General features: G+C 39.5%; 2 protein-coding genes across 2 annotated transcripts; one reads left to right on the top strand and one right to left on the bottom strand.

The window, feature by feature from the left end:
• The first annotated feature begins 633 nt into the window (after positions 1-633).
• Positions 634-14,694, top strand: ttc34 (tetratricopeptide repeat domain 34). Its single transcript, XM_065961630.1, has 7 exons — positions 634-2,448; positions 2,774-2,996; positions 3,744-3,936; positions 4,716-4,882; positions 5,238-5,511; positions 5,667-5,881; positions 13,492-14,694. Exons 1-7 carry the CDS (start codon positions 737-739, stop codon positions 14,035-14,037), a joined length of 3,330 nt encoding a protein of 1,109 aa, XP_065817702.1. The 5' UTR covers positions 634-736; the 3' UTR covers positions 14,038-14,694.
• Positions 14,695-14,808: 114 nt separating this feature from the next.
• alas2 (aminolevulinate, delta-, synthase 2) lies at positions 14,809-21,503 on the bottom strand. The gene is made up of 10 exons (XM_020632359.3): positions 21,346-21,503; positions 19,967-20,318; positions 19,756-19,851; positions 19,448-19,670; positions 18,763-18,947; positions 18,371-18,550; positions 17,414-17,578; positions 15,954-16,222; positions 15,573-15,735; positions 14,809-15,294 (listed from the first exon to the last, which is right to left on the bottom strand). The coding sequence occupies exons 2-10, from the start codon at positions 20,295-20,297 to the stop codon at positions 15,131-15,133; spliced, it is 1,776 nt and encodes a 591-aa protein (XP_020488015.1). The 5' UTR covers positions 20,298-20,318; positions 21,346-21,503; the 3' UTR covers positions 14,809-15,130.
• Between the last annotated feature and the right edge of the window lie 24 nt (positions 21,504-21,527).

Raw genomic sequence — 21,527 nt, 5'->3', positions numbered from 1 at the left:
CCCCCCTGCACAAAGGAGGTTCAGCCAGCAGCAGTGGAGATAGATTCCTTAGATGACAAGTAGCCTAAGTCATGTTTGCAGGCCTAAGGAAAATCGTCCAGATTATGATAGAGAGTTTCACAGTCGTGTTGTGTATGCTGTTGAGGTGGGCCTCCAACAGAGTGAAATGAGGAGGAGGAGAGAGAGAAAAGGGAAACACTGTCTCCTCTCTTAATAGACAGACCTCCAGGATCTCCACCACAGCCAGAGAGTCCAATGAATATGCAGAGCAGAGGACCCTTTTGCCTCTCTGTTCCACAAAAAGATACAACCCACAACATCCCAGCAGAAAAAAAAGGAGGGGAGGACAGTCACAGACTTCTCCAGGCTTATCACAGTCTAGCTCATAGCCATGATCTCACAGCCGTTTCTACTGTAAGGCATGTCAGTGGCCCCTGAGTGGGACTTTTATCAAGACCTGTCAAAAAAGATGATTCATTTACACTGGTCAAATTGAAGGTATAACTCATGAAAATAATTAGCTATTGGCCTACAAGTCACTTGGGGTACAACCAAACCAACTCTTTACTGTATGCTGACATTGATTTCAATATTTAGTTTCATGTGCAGGTTTGAAAATTTGAAAATTCTTCAAATTATGTTTGACCTTGTTTCATTTTTATTCAACCATCAGGTGACATCAATGCTGTAATCACTGGGACGAGTAAGGAAAAAGAGAGTGCCTTGCTGACTGATTATGACTGCTGTGGTCAGACCTGGGGTCAGTGTTTCAGGGCTATGTGAGGAAGGGGACAAGTTCCTTGAGGCCGGAGAGTTGGAGAGGGCTACCACACTCTACATGTCTGCCTTTAGGGCTCATGCTGCCTCAACTATGTCCCACATGCGGAAACTGAAGTCCAGCCTGGGTGGAGTGATCTCTACTCTAGAAGGCTGGTTGGATGGTTATGGGGACAACCAGCCTGCTGAGGGTCTCAATAAAGGTCTTGCAGCCGTGTTTCTGTCCACACTCTGCCCCAACAATCTGTCCGCCACCATTTTCAAAATGGAGTCTCTCCTTCAGAATGGTGGACATAGCTGTGAGGAGATTTTTGCTCGCTGCACTGCTCTGCTTGAAGGGAAGCACAATTTTCATTCACAAGGTAATACTGGCATTGTGTTGGAGATAACACAAGCTCTGGCCTGCTTGTTCTCTGAGCCTCACAGTGTCAAGGGGCTGAAGCTTTACCTCAGGGTTTACCTAAGCAACAAATCTGAAACTGTCACTCTCATTCGAAGAAGACAATCTCAGCACCTTCCCAAAATAGTGGAGGCTTATAGAGACCAACTACTGCAAATAATTCCCTCTTTGATGTTTGACAATGATTGTGCAGTAATGTCAAAGGAGTATGAAAAGCTTGATGTAGAGACTTCTTCAACAATTATTGAGTTTTTGTTAACAATCTCCCCTGATAATAGAGAAGTGCAGGAACTCCAAGCAGCATATTTGTTTTTGATAGGCAGGTTTGGTGACAGTGCAGAGGTTTACTCGGCTCTTTTGAATCATGGTCATTGTCAGAAAACAGAGAGTAGTGAGGACATGTCATTCATAGTAACTGATGAGAGAAGAACAAAGCTCTTAACGTGTCGAGCAGCAGCCTGCTTGTCAGCAGGTGGAAGGACCACAGAGGCATGCAGGGACCTGGGAGAGGCATTTGAGACCCATCCTGCAACTGCCAGGATTTATTTCCAAAAGTTATTCTCAGATCAAGGTGCAGGGATGGCTGCTCGCAATCATCTCCGTCAGGAGGCAGAGAGGGGCCTGTCTGGTTACAGAGAACGGGTCCTCATCCGTCCAGACCTTCGATCTACTGATGGAGTCGAACTCCTGGATCCTGTGATCAGTCAGTTACGGACTCTGTGCCATTTGGAGCCTGACGGCGGAAGCAGAGAGCTGCGGGTACGACTGGCAGACTCTCTTCTACTCAGAGGGGAGCACAAAGAGGCACTCTCTATCTGCAGCCAGCTAGCTTCTGCTCAAGGTCAGCAAAGCTATCAAAACACTGTACAGGTTCTTCGTGGATATGCACGACTTCTCTCTGATGACCACAAGGGGGCGTTAGAAGACTTCCAGGCTGTGATTGAACACAATACCCCCCACCCAACCAGCTGTGTGCGGGCGCTGTGTGGAAGGGGCCTCCTGCGCATGATGGGCAGCTCAAACTACCTCACAGCTCTGGACTATGTGACCGCCAGCAGGCTGCAGCCTCAGGAAACAGCACTGACTGTTCGCTGCTTGGTGCCATGGAACTACCGGGGACTCCTAGTCACTGTTTTACTGGAGCAAGGACGAGTAATGCTGGAGGGGACAGGGGAGCATGAATCCAGGTCCTGTTCCCATGAAGACTCCCAACAACACCAGAAAGGGGATCAGCCACAAGCTCCATCAAAGAGAGAAAACCAGAGATCAGGGTATAATGCTTGCCTCATATATAGTTATAAACTGTAAATTTACTTTTTTTTAGACAATTTGACGTGTGATTGTATCAAAGTCCCTAAAGAGTCCTGTCCGTCTTATAAAGGCATAAAAAAGACCAAAATAAATGTCCCAAGACGGACTATTAAAGTCAATGTTTGTAGAAGTCTGGTGATCTGCTAAAGTTTTAAGTAGGCCTCTATTGTCTACAATTCAAAATGCATTGTCAACAGTGCTTTAAAGTCTTCTTAATAAAATTAAAAGGTCCTCATTCAGGATTTTTATTTTGTTGTTTTTCTTTCTTCCCCCTCTGTGCATCAGAATTCCTGCTGGTGTCCACTCCCTGGCTCTGCTGTTGATGGAGCTCCAGCCCGGGAATGATGCGTCTCAGATAATGGCGGCGGATGCCTTGTACCAGCTGGGCCGGGTGGAAGAGGCCTATCGACTACTACTTTCCATTGGGCCCAGCAGTCCACGGGCATCCATACTGGCTCGACTCGCCCTGCTGCAGCTGCACAGAGGCTTTTTATATGACACCAATCAGGTATGTAGGTTCTAGGCAGTGAGTCTAAAACTCAGATTGTTTTGCATGAAAATGTTTGGATCACCATTTGTAAAGGCGTTGCATTTTTACAATGTTGCCTGTTTTAGTGGTAGCTGGGTGAAAACACAAAACCTGTTTTTTTCTAGGGTTGGAGTAACTGCCTGCATGTGCTTTTCCCATTCACTGAAATTGCTCTCATGAAAAAGCCTCAAAAAAACTATATTAAAGATATAAAGGACCACAACGACTAATTTTAAAACCCTCAAGTTAGATTTCTTTATTTGTATTTCTGTTGCGAAAGCATTTGATAGACCCGGTGCCATATGAAGTCGGCACATTAAATCTCAACTTGTCTCAATACTAGGGGAACAGTCACACTAATATAAATACATTGTTTTATTTATATTGCAATAAGGGGGGCATTTAATCATGCAGATCACCTGTTAAAGTCCCCAGTATTCAGATGTATAACTACACACAGCATTTTTCTCATTTTTTCTCAATAAATCTAAAAGAAAATGTTATATCATTTTTGTGAATGGAATGATAAACAGTCAACACTGCCTTTACTCTTCAAACAATGTACCTTTATTATGTCCTATAGGATTGTGACAGTGAATGTCCTTATTTATTGAAAGAAGAAATATATTCCTCCAAATAAAAAAAAACATCTTAGTTAGAGAATGTGAGCCTAAGCGTCTATCACTAATTAAAGATGAAACAAAGGCCTTTTCATTTTCCTCACAGCTGTTGAAAAAGCTCATCCATTGTGGTGATACATGCTGCTTGCGCCCTCTGTTGGCGGTGGCACAGCAAAAGGATCGGACACTCCTGCAGGCACACTGTCACACTGCTGCTAAACGCATCCTGGAGGGCACAAAAGAGGAAAGCGCAGTGAGGGAGGCTGTGGCATATCTTTCCATTGCTATCATGGCCTCTGGTGATTAAAATCTTTTCATGACATGTGGATGTTTGTTATACACAACTGATAGTAATATTATTTAATGAATTTCTCAAAAAACTAGAAAGCCTTACGATGTTTGAACAGCATAACCCCTTTTTTTGAAACCAGGAATTTAGACAGGGGTCCTTTAGTTGTAGCTCACCCCTTTATGACTGATTATATTAACTTTTTGTAAAAGTCAGACGGAATTGCCAAAAATCTCGGACACAACTTTGATGGGCCAAAGTTTTCATAATTCTTTTTAAAAATTGAAATGTAGATGACAATAAAAGTATTTTTTACATCTATGTAATCAGTAGGTATTACAGGTTTGATATTTTGAATGCTTTACTTGGCACATTGTTAAATTGTTTGAAGTTTTGAATTGTTGTCTGGGTTAGGGCGTTTTCTGGCGTAGTGGATGTTAAGAAGTTTAAAAAAATTAAAGTAGAGCAAAAATGTGATATTTCATATTTGTTTCAGATATATGAAATCTTTTGACATTAAAAGTTTGTGTGCTAGGGCATTATTTGTCCCAATTCTCAAGAATGGGTGAAAAAGCAGGCAGATTGTTTTTGTTTTACAATTTAATTTAAAGACAGGCAACCTTAGCCGAAAAACTGTCAATGTGAATACATTTCAACACATGTCATCGAGCTTCTGAACTGTCATTGGTTAAGGGCAAGTAAATGTATATTTATAGAAAAAGTTAGAAAAATTAAAAATATAAATGCTGTAAATATTTTCATGTCAGTCGTATAACTGCATTGTTGTAGGTGGTGAGGCAGATGACTCTTTGCTGGAGAGAGCAAGGTGTTATGCCTTGCTGGGCCAAAGAAAGACTGCCATCTTTGATTTCAGTGCCATTTTAAAGCGTCACCCAAAACATGTTCATGCACTCTGTGGAAGAGGCTTCACGTATCTCATGCTGAATCAACAACAGGTATTCTATTCACAGTTCATCATACTTTTCAGGTGTCTAGACTTTAAGATACATTTTTCAGCGTTACAAATTAGTAGCTGCAACTAGCTGTAAAAGGAAACTTGAAAATCTCAAATTTTAGGAGCTTCACAATGCTCATGTTGATCTGCAAAGCTTAGAAAAAGGGCTGATATGTGAGCACACTTTAAACTATACATGATATCACAGATTTGAATGTTGTTTTCTTTTACAAACATATTTTATTTTTTGCATATTTTCCTGATACGATAGACATAGTTTAACAAAAAGTTGGTATAGCTGTAGGCAATATTAAATTAATAATAAATAAAAAAAATTGAAATCTTTTTCCCTTTAGGAATGCACCAATGATATCTTATCAGCACTTCAGATGAACACAGACATAGTCACCAAAGACATCCTGTCCCTCAAGGACAAGGCACGCAAGCTGGTCTGTGATTGGCTGCATCAGTTCTGTCGATCTAATCTGTCAGACATCCTAGTCACTAACGCTGTCCCCTGCCATGAAGAGCTGCTTAGAAAGGCTTTTATAATTGGTGGAGCTCTGATGAGGACTGATTGCAGAGACCCCAGGTGGCATCTCCTATATGTGGACACACTCTTAGCCAAAGGTGAGATTTGAATTTTCATTAGGATCCTTGATGTCAGCATTCTAGTTACATTACATTATGGTTCAGGCTGTTTCCACTTTGATAAAAGACATTCTATCAGGTACTTCTTGTTTACTGTTATCCCTACCCCTGCTGTTGTGGTCCATCTACTCCAGGTGACGTGAAAGCAGCAGGTGCTCATCTGGGCCAGGTGTTTGGCCAGGAGCCAAGAGATGCAGTGGCTCAAGCCAGACTGGGTGTGGTGGAGGCCTGGCAGAGTAACTATCGCTGTGCGGCTCGCAGGCTCAGCAAACTTAGTGAGAAAGAATCATCCAGTCTGGACTTTCTGCTGTCCTTGATGCCAGTAAATCAGCGAAAACTCATTGCACAGGTATGCCTAGAACAAGAAGCCTCAATTCAGTATGGAGAGAGCGGCATTAATACGTTGAACGTGATTGCTTTTGTAACATTGTTGTTCTACAACCATCAGCAAATTATTGTTTTTCTGCAATACATTTCAAATGACAGGAACAAAAACATGCCCATATATCTGCTTAGCTATAATTAGGCTAGTTGTGTTGCAAAATAAATTATAAGAAAGGAAAGGAAAATACTTTATAAAAAATTCTACTGTTAATTATGTTAATTAAGGATGTGAAGATTAATCGTGAGGTGTCAAGGTTCACATCGGTACTCTGAAAAATTAATCGCAATGCTTTTTTTTTTACAGCAGAGGGCGCTATCTATTTATACTTCTCACGCTGTCTGTGGTGTGCTGCCGCTTTGCGGTCTGCGTAGGAACACAGATTAAAGCACTTTTGTGCCATGCGTACTCAGAGGCGTTACAGATTTTTGCACGCCAAAACAACCAGACAGAAGAACAGTTTTTCCCCCCAGGCTGTCAGGCCGTAGGATGTCACTTGCGTGAGCGTCAGCAGCTGTGAAGAGGCGGTTGGTTATAACAAGCAGACGTTATCATGGCAGCTGCCATTTCTATTGAAGTTTTTAATCTTCAGTTTTAAATCAGGATGTATTTTATTACTATGCGCAGGTTGTAGCTGTTTTAATTTCGTTTGAAGCTCTGTTAATCTTTCCTTTTTAAGTTTCTTCATATATGTAGTTATGGAAATAACTTTCCCTCTCATTACCACCTTCAGCGTGTCCCATAGAATTATTGGTGATATTTCCTCAGTATCATTAAATTCCAGATAGTCTTTGATGTCTCTGTTCAATTTCTCCACTATTTTGAGGTCATTTAGTATATTTGAATTTGATTTACAATTTGATCTCCTTCTTTTCTTCTCTAGAATAACACACAGAGAAATTGGGCTATGTGGTCTGACAGATCAATTGTAGCAATATTGCAATCCTTTCCATAGGCCTATCTGTGGTAAATTTAAAAAAAGGAGTCTATCCTTGAGTAGACCGAGAGTGAGAAAGAGCAGTGTATATAGTCTCTACTAGTTGGATGCAGATTCCTTCAAACATATATGCCCAGTTCTTCCATAAAGTTTTAACTTTTCTAGTTAGAGGCTTATCATTAGCAGCCCTTGATGAGTCTAGTATAGGATTGAGCCTGATGTTAAAGTCTCCCCCACAAATAACCACCTCCTGGGAGTTTACCATTACATCAAAAATATGTCTGTAAAATAACCATTCACTCCCAGGTGGTGCATAAACATTCATTAAGTGACCAAAATGCCTTCAATTCGTTCTGTAATCCTGACAAATCTTTCACCTTCATTTCTAGTCTCTGAAATATGCTATATATACTGTGTATATATAGCATATTTCATATTATATGTTAATGATTTAGTGTATTGTATACAAGAGTATAGCAACTCATTCATATGTGTTCCTTACAAAAATACTATCTTGGCCTTCTCCTTTCTCAGTTTTGACAAGATCTTGCTTCTTTTAATCGGATATAAAACCCCACTGACATTAAAAGAAGTAATTTCCACTGATTCATCCTGCATTTTGTTGAAGTAAAACAGAATCAGAATCAGCTTTATTGGCCATGTATGCTTACACACACACACACAAGGAACTTGTCTTCGGTGACCTGTGCTCTCAATATACAAAAGTTTAACATTAAATATGAACATAAATAAGCAAAGAATAATATATACGAGGCTAAATAAGACAATAGTGCATGGTAGTAGTGCAAAAATGCTGAGATGGGATTGAAAGAAAATATGTGATTGTGTAACAGATGGTTAATATAACCTACATAAGGTAGAGGTTTTTTTTTTTTTTTTTTACAGTATTTACTTTAAAGGTGTGCATGAAGAGGACGATATTAAAGTATAGCCTACATGATTAGGTTATTGAACATTAAATGTTTTGAATAGTCTATACATTCACAGGTGGTGATGGTTTAAGGGTTAGCGGTACTTTACAGCGGCAGGTCTGACACTCTGTGACTGTTAGACTTTCATCAGCCTGGGGCAAGAAACTGTTACGTGCGGCACTAAAGTGCTTTAATCTGTGTTCCTACACGGACCGCAAAGCGGGAGCACACCACAGCCGGCAAGCGTCATGGTAGTCACAACAAATGAGCAGCTCATGCTGGAAGATCCCCCGCTATCGATAAGGTCTCCTGTGTGGGAACATTTCGGTTTCCCACTTAAATACATTAATGAACTAAGAGACATTGACGAAACGAGATAGTGTGCCGACGTTGCTCATCGGGCACTTCGCTGGCAACAAGTCCAACTTATTAAAATCACTCGAAAAGGCACCACACGAACGTAAACATCACTGCAACTAGGAAGAAGGAGACCGTGGAGCAAACACAACTGTCATTTGCATTTAAACAGCCTTTTGCTAGTTATTCTGAACGGGCCAAGACATAACAAACATTACATTACACGCAGAATGTGATTTTATTGTTTGTCATTGTTTTTATAAGTTCTGCGATGAAACTATTCTGTCCCAGATGTGTTGGCTTAAGAAACCAAAAGGTGTCAGTGCTTGTATCTGCAATTTAAAAAAATATTTTTATATATAGGCTATATTGATTACTTTATTTATTTCATTCATTTATTTTATTTATTGGAGACTGGTTGTACTTACTGGTCGTTGACAGAGAAGACAACACTTGAACATAGCATGCTTCCTTAATGTCTGATGGTAATGTAATTTTATGATTCAATTCAGTAGATATCTTACATATTGGACCTTTAAAAATGGCTTCTTTCTCACGTAATCAAAGTGAAGTCCATTATAATGCAACATATCATACGCTCCCAAACTCCATCTTTTTAGAGGTGTAATTCTGGCATTACCCAAAAGGAAAGAGACGTGAACAATGACTGCAATTCTTCAGCCATCTTTAGTGGCATCCACAAAATGATGTAGTTGGCCGTGTATGGGGTTACCAAAATTCTTTGGATTTACACATCTTTCAACCCTGAATGATGAGAGCAACTTAACTTCATGCAACCACATTTCCCATTGGTTTAAGATCTCTGATGGTATAGCATCGTCCTATCCACAGCTTCTCCTGCAGGGGTCTTGTTGAAACATCTTGGCAGACAGAGTAATTGGTTGTTTAACTTCCATCTTGAATTTAAAGGAGTCTGTCACACCAAAACATACCTAAATCTCTCTCAACAGGAAGATTGTTGTTATCAAGATCAAGTTCTTTTCTGTCCCTCACCCATTGATCTCTGCAATTGTCTGCCACACTGCACGACTGCTGCTACTCCATTTCTCCAAAATGAAACCACCTCTTTTACAGAAAGCACCAATTTACTTTATTTGTTACATGGACACCTCTTCTGAGCCCAAGCTCATTATTTTTATGATTTCATGTGAATATAAATGGATGTGAATGATTTAATGATACTTGAGCCTCTAACCGAAGGTAATTTTCTATCACTATGTGAAAGACAATAAAGATTTTTGAATCTTGAATTAAATAGTCATTCATGTACTGTAAAATTGCTGCTAAACAGCTTGAACAGTCTCTGCAGCGACTCAGCATTTACCTTTTAGAATATGAATATATACATATTCCCTTCTCCTTTAGGAAGTGGATCTTTTCTCTGTGCTTCTTTCGTAGGAACAGTTCGCATTTCTCCAAAAGATGAGCATGTGAAAAACAACGACAGTAAAATATCCCCTTTTTCTTTGAGTTGTTTGTAAAAGAAGTGTCATGATGAACAGCCATCTGTCGAAACTGCGCTAGGCTTGAAAAATGGGATAGAGGGAGGTGGGATAAGATGCAGGAAGAAGGACAGGGACAAACAGAGGTGATAGCAGTAGGCCTTCCCCTCCAACAATCCCGAGGAACCTACAAGACATGAGAGCTCAGGAGCTCCCAGGAAAACATGTGGTTAATAACTAAGATTTGCAGATAGTCAATGAATCAATCAATCTTTATTTGTATAGTGCCAATTCATAACATACATGCAGTAATATGATGTCAATACACAGAGCAAGAGAGAGATAGGAGCTAGTCCATACCTGTGCCAGCCTTAACTATAAGCTTGATCAAAAAATAATGTTTTGAGTCTATACTTAAAAGTACAGAATATGTCTGCCTCCCGGACCTTGACTGGTAGACAATTCCAAAGGGGAAGGGCATGATAACTAAAGGCTCCACCTCCCATACTGCATTTAGAGAATGTACTGTAGGTACTATGAGCAGGCCTACATTCTGATAGCGTAAAGTTCTCGAAGGGTTCCCTTAATTTGTATGGCAACTTGAAAACAACCATGTTCAAATTTCTGGGCATATCCAATTCTTGCATAATTATGATGAAGTTCTTCCATCACGTTGCAGCATCTGTGCAAGAATAAAGAATTGGTTTGTAAAGATTTGACATCCTCTGCCTTTACTGTTGGCTAGGCTAAAGCCTTTTCTACATATATGTCCATTTCCAATCTTGTACTGGTTCCCAGAATTTTCTTGAAGTGTATGTACAGCGTCATGTGCTGGCAGCTATGAACCAATTCCTTTGGCTGCCAGGAAGTACTAGCAGTCTGCTTAGGTAGCTTTGTCCTCCACTCCTTGTTCAAATGCCTTAATAAAAGCTTTATATTGACATGGATTTCCTCCAAACACAGGAATGTCTCATGCTGGCAAAGATAGTATTCGCTGTTGGTGTGCAAGGGCAGCTGTTATTTTGTTTTGTTGATGCATAATAGTGACAACATCTCCAGATGGAATCTGATAACATTGTGGATGATCCATGTGTTGCCTACTAATTGATTTACCCATGCAGTTGTTGTATCAGGCCATCAGTTTTGTGATGTTTCCAAAGGCTTAAGCTGATTTGGTTCAGGATGTCGCTTTGCTATCAAAATGTGTTTTTCAGGTTGTTTTGTTCGTGCTCACTACTGTTTACTTTGTTGCAATGATCAACCCTTTCCTTATGTGCTGAAGGCTCATATTCCTTGGAAATGGGGTTAAGTGTATTGACTGGTAACAGTTTTCTCTTTTCCGTTTTAAAAACAAGAGTTCATGCTGTCTGTTGGTGCATGAGAAAGACCTTATCCAGCAGAAGCCTCCAAAACGGCCACCTTAGCATTAGATGCAGCCAGTTCAGGCAATTTGGGCAACAAGTGCAGATCTTTTGGATGATGCTTTTATTTGTGCAGAAGGAGTGGTTTTTCACCTAGGGCTGGGAAATTAATCGAGTTTCAATTTCAACTATGATTCTGTTTGTAAAAGCGCTTTGAATTGTCAGTAGAGTAGAAACAAAGAGTGTCAGAAGACTCCTGATGGTGCCAACTACATTGGCAAACATTTAATGTATTGAAAAACAGGTTGTTGCTGAAGACTTTAAACTAGATTACACTTTTTAGCACATTTTTGTGCATTAAAAAATATACAGGGAAATAAGTATGGTTGAACTGGTCAGTAACTTGTAAATTAGATAAAAATCATGATTGTGATCCTGCCATAAAAACATTGTTATATATTTATGTTTCTGACTTTAGGGTCTTTAGATTTCTTCCAATACATCCAAGATTTGAGACCATTCCTCCACAGGTTGAAGAAGAATCTGAGACCTGGAGACCCATGTTTTTTTCTCAAGAACGGACTTGACTGATGAACCTTGTGAAACCATGGTTGCTGGATTGGTGTATTCACATATCTCGGCAGTTACAACTCTTGTTGTTTTACTGTTCATGAATTTGAACGTTTTCTTCAGGTTAGGTGTATGTTGTTCAGCAACACTTTTGTTTGAAGGCATGTGTATGTTCCTGTCCTTTAATGTTAGCCTGATGCAGTAATGACAATCAAGCTCTGCAGGCTTTGAACTGAATCCAAGAACAGCTGGTTTTCTTCTGAACATTCTTGGTCATCCATGACACACTCAGGAAAGTCTGTCTTGAACAGCTGTTACAAAAGCTCAAACAGTTTTACCACTGAAATGATATTGACATCAATGGCAGCCTGCTCATCAGCATCATCAAGCTTTTCCTTCAATGATTCAGTAACTGTCTTGCCAAGCATTATTTTTACAGCATATGGTCCAACTCCACACTCCGTATGACCTGCAGTGGTTCCAGGGCCTTCAGAACATATAATCCAATTAACGACTCTTACTCAGAGTCAATATCTGGCAGTTCAACATTTCTAAAATGACTCCATTTATTTGAAAAACCTTTGGATGCGGAATGTTTCCTTTATGAACAGGTATGGTCCTTTGACACTTGGAATTTAGCAAAGGATGCAAATTGTTGTTCAGACCAGCAACCTCTAGGCCCAAAACAATATAGGTTTCAACAACCTTCTTTTGACCCATCTTTTTCAGGAGAATAGTTGATCTTCTTCCTTAAAGATGAAGCTTGTTCATCAGCCCCTCAGTGATGAGTGATGCCGTGCTACCAGTATTAAGAAATGTATAGCTGTTGCATTCCCTTTCCTAGCCCTTTCTTGAACAGGCACTATTGAGAGCTTGCAATTATCCCCCAGTGACAACACTATAGGTTGACCTGAGGCTACAGCACTGTTCTCACCTGTTGTCACTTTTTCTGCTTGTTCTTTATCCATTTCAAGTTTACTTTAATGAATATGCAGCAAACTGGATGAGAGTCGCTTCCTGCAGTCTTTGCTGATGTGCCCCTTACACACATTAAAAACCTTACAGAGACAGCCTTTTTTTTTCAATAAATGTCAAATATCCAAAGCATGATTCAGTCCACATAACAAATAAAACTGGCAAATTCACATTTCCTTTATTCCTCTGTCATTGCTCAAATTTCCTTGTGTCCTTACCCAATGTAGAGGTGTCTTTAATGTCTCTGAATACTGAATCTGTTACTATCCTCACTTGCCTTTCCAGGAAATCTACCATGTCTGGTTTTTCCTGTAAATCACAGACCACAGTTCTACATTTGTCGCTCAGACAATAAGATGGATTCTTTAGGATATCTAGTTGGAAGGCATATTTAGTTTGTGCATGTAGGTGATATCATTAAAAGAATAAATACATCATCCAAGAAACAACGTGCTTGAAGTCTTAGTGTCATCTGCTTTTATTGACATCGACAAAAGAGCCTTCTCAGCTGAAGCAATGTTATGCTCATTTCCAAAATGCTTGTGAAGTAAAGATTTAGCTTTTCTTAATGCTCTGTCCAAACCATTTGACAACTATATGACAACAAACAACTACTGACAAGTTCCCTTTGCTGTCCTCTTGTGTTGTATTGTTTGAGATAATAAAGACAACTTGTGTTTGGATTCTTGCTCTCGATGCTGTAATGACTTTACAAATGTTTTATATTGAAGTGGCTCACCTTCAAAACTTTGAATTTTGCTCCTTTCAATTGCTTCAATTGCTCCTCCTTCTCTTCCTAGGCATATACTGTGTGTCTTGTAAACGTTATTGCCTGATCATTAGTGCAACCACTTCAGCCAGTATGCATGCAGATCGTTTTCATATTGCAATGACCTTCCATTGAAGCCTAAATGCTGTAAATGTGGATAAATGCATTTATCAACTGCATATTTACTCTCCCTTTCCCTCCACACTATGACAGGCAGCAGCAGAGGAAGCCAGCAGAGTGTCATCAGGTGGTCACTGGGATCAGGCCCTTACACTCCTGAATGTTGCAGTACACGCAGTGGGAAATCAAAGACTTCAGTATCTTCGTCAGCGGGCTGCCTGTCTCTCTCAGCTGGGCTTACATGAACATGCTATAGCTGATCTAGATAAAGTTATCCAGAGACACCAGGGAACTGACTCCAGCTGCTCAGATGAACCTCGAGTTTGGGCGGAGGACCTGTGTAGACGTGGCCGCAGCCTGCTGATTTGTTCCAGGGAGGGAGCAGCTCTGGAGGACTTCACTCGAGCTTTGGAGCTTCACAAGGACCAGACCGTCCAGTGTGTGGAGACGGGTCTGGGGAGGCTGTGTCTGGCTGAGTGCTTCCTGCGGGGGGCGCTGCAGCACTATGGAGAGCAGCAGCTCAATAAAGCCTGGGCATTTATTGAATGTGGCCTAATTATCGACCGTGAGAATCCAGAGCTTCGCAGACTGAAGGCAAAGGTCAAACGAGAAGTTACCAGCCCCTGTAATGTCAACTAGTGAGGATAGAATCAATAAGTAGCTCCAGCTGAGGTCACATAATGTAACCATGCAAGTGCCTATACCTTTAAGTGCCTGTGAGGAACTTTTGGTTTAAATTGATTTAGGCAATCCCTGTGGACAAAGTAGTACCTCTAACTTTTTTGCTGATATTGTCTTGATTAGTAATTAGCATTTTTTGATAAAACATCTCATCCTGTGTTCTTTTAACACTAAAACATATTACTCATCATGAATCAGAAGTCACAGGCATTAAACATTACTATATATAAATGATCAGTTTAATCACTGATGTTCTTGTCTGCTGTAAGCTTATGTAGAGGCATCTGTATTAATTTCAGCCTGTTTCATGACCACAAACTCCTCATTGGAGCTCCAGCATGTCAGAAAACGTCATTGATTGGAGCTCAAGTTAAGGGCTTAAATAGGACATGCTTGAAAATTCTTAGAGGACACTTAACATCACACTACATCACATTACGTATACATCTTATGTCTTCCAACTTCAATTCAGGTCTTAAGGATAACTGGAAAGGTTTGTTCTATTATTCATTGTAATTTTTCATGCATCATATGAATATCATTCATTCTTTATATAATTATTATATTAGAGTATGAAAGGTAAAGATTTGTATCACCCCTAATCATTTAAATGTTTAAATATATATTTGTATGTGTACCACATAACGTTTATAGTGCATTAATTACTGAATGAAACATTAGTTGAAACATTGTGAAAAAAGTACATGAAAGAAATCACACCACATAAAATTAAATAGTATTGTTTTATTCAATCCATCACAACCAGATAAGAGATTTAAGAAAGTGCCTAATGTGCAGGTTTTTATGCTCCTAAAATTAAGAAGGCACACTTTAAAAAAAATCATATCCATTAACTTAGTATTGTTACATGAAAACAGAAATTAATACTGGAATTAGTCCATACCACTGACATTAAGTAATGTTAAAATAATTACAAAATAATAACTTTCGCACTCCCCCTGGTGCACCTGAATTATGTCTGTATGATTGTAAGTATGGATGTAAGTATACAATAATAATTTTATGTTGTTGACTCCTGTTAAGACAATAATTAGACAGACAGAGTTATGTATTGTGGTTCCATGTTGCCGAAGTAGGATTTTTCCCACTCACTCATAAGGTCAAAGTGCAGCGGCCGGTCACAGAAGGTGCAAGATGCCCTGGCCGCGCTGTTGAGCCTGAGCCCAGAGTCCTGCCACACCTCCACCAGTTTCTCTATGAAAAAACACAAGCATTTATAAAAATGTACACGTACTTGCAGATATTTACTTCTTTACTACTTTAAAAACAAATATCTAGTCATTAAGATTACTGTGTTATTTGCTGCTATAGCAGGGTTTGTGGAGAAGGTGGATGTCAAGAGACTCATTATTGCTTAAGAATCACTAAGGACAAACATAATTCACTTGTACCAGCCATTGTTTCCCCTTAAATTGATTAGACACTAACAAAAATGACTCAGACCTAATTTCTCTAAGGTTCCCTGCACTCACCCACAAAATAGTCCATCATGGCGGGGTCATGATGAGGAGATGGAGCCAGACGTAACAACTCTTCACCACGAGGAACTGTTGGGTAGTTGATGGCCTGGACATATATGTCGTGTCTCTCAAGAAGTGTGTCACACACCTTACTGTTCAGCTCAGCGTTGCCCACCTAAAATGTTTTTTTAAAAGTGAATTGTTATTCAGCTCCTATTACAAAAGACTTATTTTGACAATGCTGATGCTGGTTGTAGGTTTATGCATCATCCTGACATAAATTGCTAAAAATATGACCAAAACTCCAACCACCACTACTAACTACCAGAAAAGTCAGATGATGATTTGCTGGAGTGATGGTTGTAATGTAGCAGCACTGGTAGACTCTCATACTTGAATGGGTATGATGTGGCTGGGACAGTTGACCACAGGCAGGCCCTTATCCATCAGCAGCTGTCTCATGTGTTTGACGTTCCTCTGGTGGGCTCTGCGAAGCCCCTGGCCCTCAGGACTCTTCAGGACCCGGACGGACTCCAGAGCTCCAGCCAGGACCATGGGGGGCAGGGCAGTGGTGAAGATGAAGCCAGCTGCGTGGGAGCGCACAGTGTCAACCAGGGCGGCGCTGCTGGCAATGTAGCCTCCAACACAGCCGAAGGCTTTGCCTGAAACAGCAACAGAAAAAAGTATGGAAGGGGAGTGGACAGAAATAATTAGAGATAGGAATTATTGTTGATCAAGATGTGACATACATAACTATTATGACATTGTAGTGCTTATTATACTTGTTTGGTTTGATAAAGGTATGTAATAAAGGTAACGTGACCTTGAAGACTACATTTCACATTTAAAGATATTTGATTATGAGCTTATAAAACATACATTTTACTGGTTATACTACCAAATAATATAAAGGATGTTATTCTAAATGGCACAACTGAGACATAATACAATTACTTTGAAAAGTGGTTGATTTTTCAAAATATGCATTTACATATTTTTATTTAATAAGGATTATTGTAAATGGTAAATGGGCCCCTATGTAAAGTGTCAATCAGTAATAACTAATCCCATTCTTCCACGTTCATATGTCACTGAAAAAGGCTATGAAAGAGCGCTCCGCTGTACACTTGATATTTACAGTCTATGGCTGTTCTTCAACTTTGTTGTGGGAAAATTGTAGCTTGATTGGATGCTACTGCATTTCTTAATCAATAAAACAGCTACTCAAAAGCTATTCAAAGCTACTGAAATGCTAGGCCTACTCTTAAACTACTAACGCCACTATTTAAAGTGACTGTTACTGCTGTTACTTTAACTTTTCTTTCTTTTCCCCCGCTATTGAGCACTTGCAACCATATAGCTTAAGTAAAGTCTAATGTTGAAATCTAAGAGCTTGACAGGGTTTCCTACCTAAAACCATTCGTCTGTCTTAAAGCTTCACACAGCATGAAATCCCTGTTGATGGTTTTATCAGAGACACCAGAGAGGGAGTAGAGCTGGCACCCAACAGATACAATATCTGCTTTCCCCTGAGCTCACTCATCCTCTCATGTCCTCATTTAACCTACATGTGAGAAGTGACATGCTTTTTCAGAGGTAGCCTATTGCTGCCTAAATTCCAGTTAGTTCAATTGGCTGGAAGTGAGAGTTATTCTAAGAAGAGGGGCAATAATCTAAGACAGTTTGAGGTCGTTTGCCTTGCCCTTGTGAAATAACCTATATAGGAGAAGGGTTATCAGCTAAGGAGTGGTCTTTAATATATTTTATGCATCGGGTATTTCGTCATCCTGAAGATTAAATAAAACAGGTGGGTAATGAAGGTGGAACATTTTCAGAAAAAGGTCAATACTCACCTAAGGTCCCAGAAACAATGTCAATCTTGTGCATCACGTTGTCCCTCTCTCCCACACCAGCTCCATGTGCTCCATACAGACCCACAGCATGAACCTCATCAACAAACGTCAGGGCTCCGTATCTGTGAGACACATCGCACAGCTCTTCTAGAGGACATATGCCCCCTGAAAGCCCCACAGAATAAGTTGTTTATTTAGAAGTGAGCCATAAAGCTGATCAGCAGGAAATCTGTGCTGCAAATGTCACCACAGTGTAAGATCTTGATATGCATTATTCACTTAAACATATGTTTTATCTACATTGTTTCGAAATACTAATATCTCACTAGCTTAAATGCATAATAAAAAATATGTAGGCCTAGCGCAAAGCAAAATAGAGTCAGTGTTTTATATAGTCATTATCCTCTTTTGGGAAGCAGTTACAGAAATCCATTCAGCGTACTTCAGTGCTTTATGGAGCTGTCAGGAGTGTGTTATTGCACACAGAAGAGAGCTGAAGGAGAAAAACTATTTCCTCCCAGGCAAGACAGTAATGGATAATTTAGACTGAACATTGCAGATTATAGAGATATAATACTCCCAACTGGACTTTGTCTTTATTAGTTATAGATTATGAATTTTATTGATCATTAGGTAGGCCTACTGGACTTAATTTACAAAATACATGAAGAATTCAATGTCGCTACCAATGTACATACAACTAAGAAAATTCCACACTTACTGTGCAAACTTTTGTAACTTTCTCCTTTTTCACTTTGTAAACTATTATACACACCATGTTATAATTGTATTTAGTAAACAAACATAAAGAATAAAATCTCATATAAAACGGATCATTGTATAATTAAAAAAATAAATAAAAGTGCAGTTCAAGTAGTTAGATAGATACACCATATCTCTGACAAATGGAATAAATGACTTAAAATATAACTCTAGCACTGCAAACATTGTTCTCACCGTCCATTGAGTGCACAGTCTCAAAGGCCACTATTTTGGGAGTCTTTGGGTCTGAGCGTTGCAGCAGCTCCTCCAGGTGTCGGCTATCGTTGTGGCGGAATATGAAGCGCTTGGCTCCGCTATTCCTGATGCCCTGAATCATTGATGCGTGATTCCCTGCATCAGAGTAGATTTCGCAACCTGCACAGTGAACACATCATAAAACCAGTGGAGCTGATTTCTCTCTGAACAGTAACACATCCTTATAACATTTTCTATAATGTAATATATCTGTAATATTTGATATAATATAATAATAGGCTATATCACCTCTGAAACATTTCTGCTAGACTTCACTATTCATTACTCTTGAATCTATTCAAGCAAACCACTGTTCAGAGATCAGTGTTTACCTGGAAGCATCTTTGCCAAAGTGAAGAGGGTGGAGTCATTTGCCACAAAACAGGAGGAGAAGGCCAGAGCTGCATTTTTCTGGTGCAGCTGAGCAAGCTCCTTCTCCAGAGAGACGTGAAAATTGCTGGTGCCTGATATGTTCCTGGTCCCCCCTGCTCCTGCACCGTGTCTCTCCAGGGCATCACTGAGGACATCCAGAGCACAATGATGAAGCATCATGCCACAAAAGATATCCAATCCTTTTTTTTTTTTTTTTACATCATATTTCTGTTCAAAGCTTTGGAATATTGGCACATGCTACAAAACCCACTCAATAAATGTGTCTTAAAAGTGGCTGTTGCTGTTATACTGGAAGTACTCCACATTTGCCTCCTTGACTAAAGAGCAGACAGAAATAAAAACATTCAAGTCTCAAAAGTTTAACCTGGTATAACAATGTAGAAATAAAAAACATGGAAAAGAAAGTGATAGGTTGGTCCTTTAACACAACTTTAATAATCGATCATTGACACTACAAATTAAATGGACTTGAGAACCATTACGTAAAATTAAAATCTATAAACACACTATTGAACTGCAGAAATACAGTATTAGACAGCTGAATGACTAGACGAACTGAAGTTTGAGCTAGTCTTTGATACTTGAACATAATAAGGTCACATTTGTATTTCTGTCGCACTTTACCTGATCGCACCGAGAACCTTAGGGTGCCGACTCATTCCCAGATAGTCGTTGCTGCACCAGACAGACACTTGGGAGCCCTCTCGCCCGGAGATAGAATAATCATCAGCAAAAGGGAATACCTCAGCACTTCTGTTGACTGTTTTAAAGACTCTGTATGTGTGGTCCTTCTTTTTCTCTGCGATCTTCTCATTGAAGAAGCTGTCATAGTCGTAGCTGGGGCCAACTGCAAGAAGGACAGTTTTTTTGTTTGAATGAATGCAAATAACAGGTTATATAAGCTTCTCTGTTATTTTGACGATAAGACATACTCATGCTGTCTTTAAGGAGGTGGGTGACTGCGTTAGTTTGAGCTGATTTTTGGAGAATTGAATCATTTAAATCCTTCAAGAGAGAGCTCATCAAACCTGAAAAAAGGAGTAAGGGTATATCAGATCCTGGATTTTTTTTGCCTCTGTTTAAATTCAAATTCAATTACTCTTATGTTGAATGTGTTTTCTGCAGCAATAAACAATGCCTCACCTTCTTGGAGGTCCTCCTGCACTTCAGGGCTGGCTTTGACCATCCCAATCTGAGTGGTGACAAAAGGGCAGCCTTTTGATATAGACACAGCTACTTGAACAGCTGTTTGGGTATACTGCTGCCTTTGGTCCACAGTGGGAAGAAGGTGACTCTTCGTTTTTGTGGGTGAGACAGTCAGCTTGTCCTCCAGAGAGCCTAGGCCGCTCACACTTATCTGTCGAGTGATGATTGGACATTGATCTGCCATAGACAGCAGGGCGGCTCCAGTTCTCCTCAAAGCTGGCTTGGGAACGGACTTAAGGAAGGGACAGTGATGTAGGAAGGCTGCCATTGTTCTTCAACTGTTCTGAGTCTGAGTTAAAATTGAGTCAAAACAAAATAAAAATGTGAAATCAGGAAGTCCAAGGAATGATCCAACTTTATACTTAGATCCATAAAATAACTATCCCATCATAGTTTCCAAAGCATAACTTATTTATGGGGGCAATATGATGTATGTATTGGTTTAGTTGAGCTATAGGAACCAGTAGGTTCCTCCTCGAGGGTGTGGCAGGTTTCTGCTTCTTATCTTTGCCCTGCAGACGCTCATGTGCTGCCCTGACATACGTCATTAGCTGTTACTATACACTGAGAGTATTATGTACAAAATATTCAATTAATAATTTATTAAACTGTGACTTTAATTATTGAATTTATTGATATTCTTATTGATACTCTTTTATATTTGCTGATGATGCCGTTTAGTTTAAGATGGACCGTCCCTATAATTTCCAGCACAATATCCTGCGGTCAGCAGATAAGAGCAATTCTTGGGATTGTGGCTTTCTCTTGTGGTTAGATTCTATCTTCAAGTCATGAGTGCCTTTAAACACAACAAGTATGTAACATGTTTTTGTGTGAAATTTCTTCCCAAACCATTCAATTTTTAGAAAAAAATGAACCATATCCTTCAGCTGGCCACAGGTTGTTAATCTAATGTTTCTTCTCAGTGATTAAATATTGCTTTGGGAAACCTGTGTTTAAAACTAAATCAATAAATCATTCGTTATTGTAACAATTTATGAATACTTTATGGTGATAGTAATAATAAATAACAATGCAATTGTTAAATAGTGATGTATAACAGTGTAAATTACGACAGCACTGCTACTAATAATATTTATGATAGTGCTAAAAGTGATACAACTACTACTATTAAAAATACAAAATAATGATAGGAATGTTGACAGCAAAAATAACAACAATAACAAAGACAAAACCTCTACTTATATCCTACTTGAACTACTACTACCAATAATAAAAATAATAATAATAATAAATAAATGCATAAACAATGTGAGAAGAAAACAAGTCTTAAGTGAGGAAGTCAGAAAGCTTACCTGTTGACCTGCACTGAGGACGAACTTCAAAACAGCAAATAGACAAAGGTCAGAAGTACTGCAGTTATGGATGAATGTGAAAGACTAAAGACTTGACTCATGAATTAGCCCCTCATATAACCACTCAGATGAGTCAGATGGGGCTCAGCTTGGGGGCCAATCTAGGAGGTGTGTATCGCGTA

Source organism: Labrus bergylta, chromosome 12, assembly GCF_963930695.1.
Source record: "Labrus bergylta chromosome 12, fLabBer1.1, whole genome shotgun sequence".
NCBI lineage: Eukaryota > Metazoa > Chordata > Actinopteri > Labriformes > Labridae > Labrus > Labrus bergylta.
The sequence above is the reverse complement of the archived record's forward strand: the minus strand, read 5'-3'. Positions and strand labels throughout refer to the sequence as shown.

Excerpts from the sequence above, each read along its gene's own strand:
- alas2 (XM_020632359.3), bottom strand. The coding sequence starts at position 20,297 with ATGGCAGCCTTCCTACATCACTGTCCCTTCCTTAAGTCCGTTCCCAAG. Across the intron at positions 15,736-15,953 it reads GCCACATCATACCCATTCAA|GTGGGCAACGCTGAGCTGAA; the intron begins GTATGAGAGTCT and ends AAAACATTTTAG. Across the intron at positions 15,295-15,572 it reads CATGATGGACTATTTTGTGG|AGAAACTGGTGGAGGTGTGG; the intron begins GTGAGTGCAGGG and ends GTTTTTTCATAG.
- ttc34 (XM_065961630.1), top strand. The coding sequence starts at position 737 with ATGACTGCTGTGGTCAGACCTGGGGTCAGTGTTTCAGGGCTATGTGAG. Across the intron at positions 2,997-3,743 it reads TTTTATATGACACCAATCAG|CTGTTGAAAAAGCTCATCCA; the intron begins GTATGTAGGTTC and ends TTTTCCTCACAG. Across the intron at positions 5,512-5,666 it reads GGACACACTCTTAGCCAAAG|GTGACGTGAAAGCAGCAGGT; the intron begins GTGAGATTTGAA and ends CATCTACTCCAG.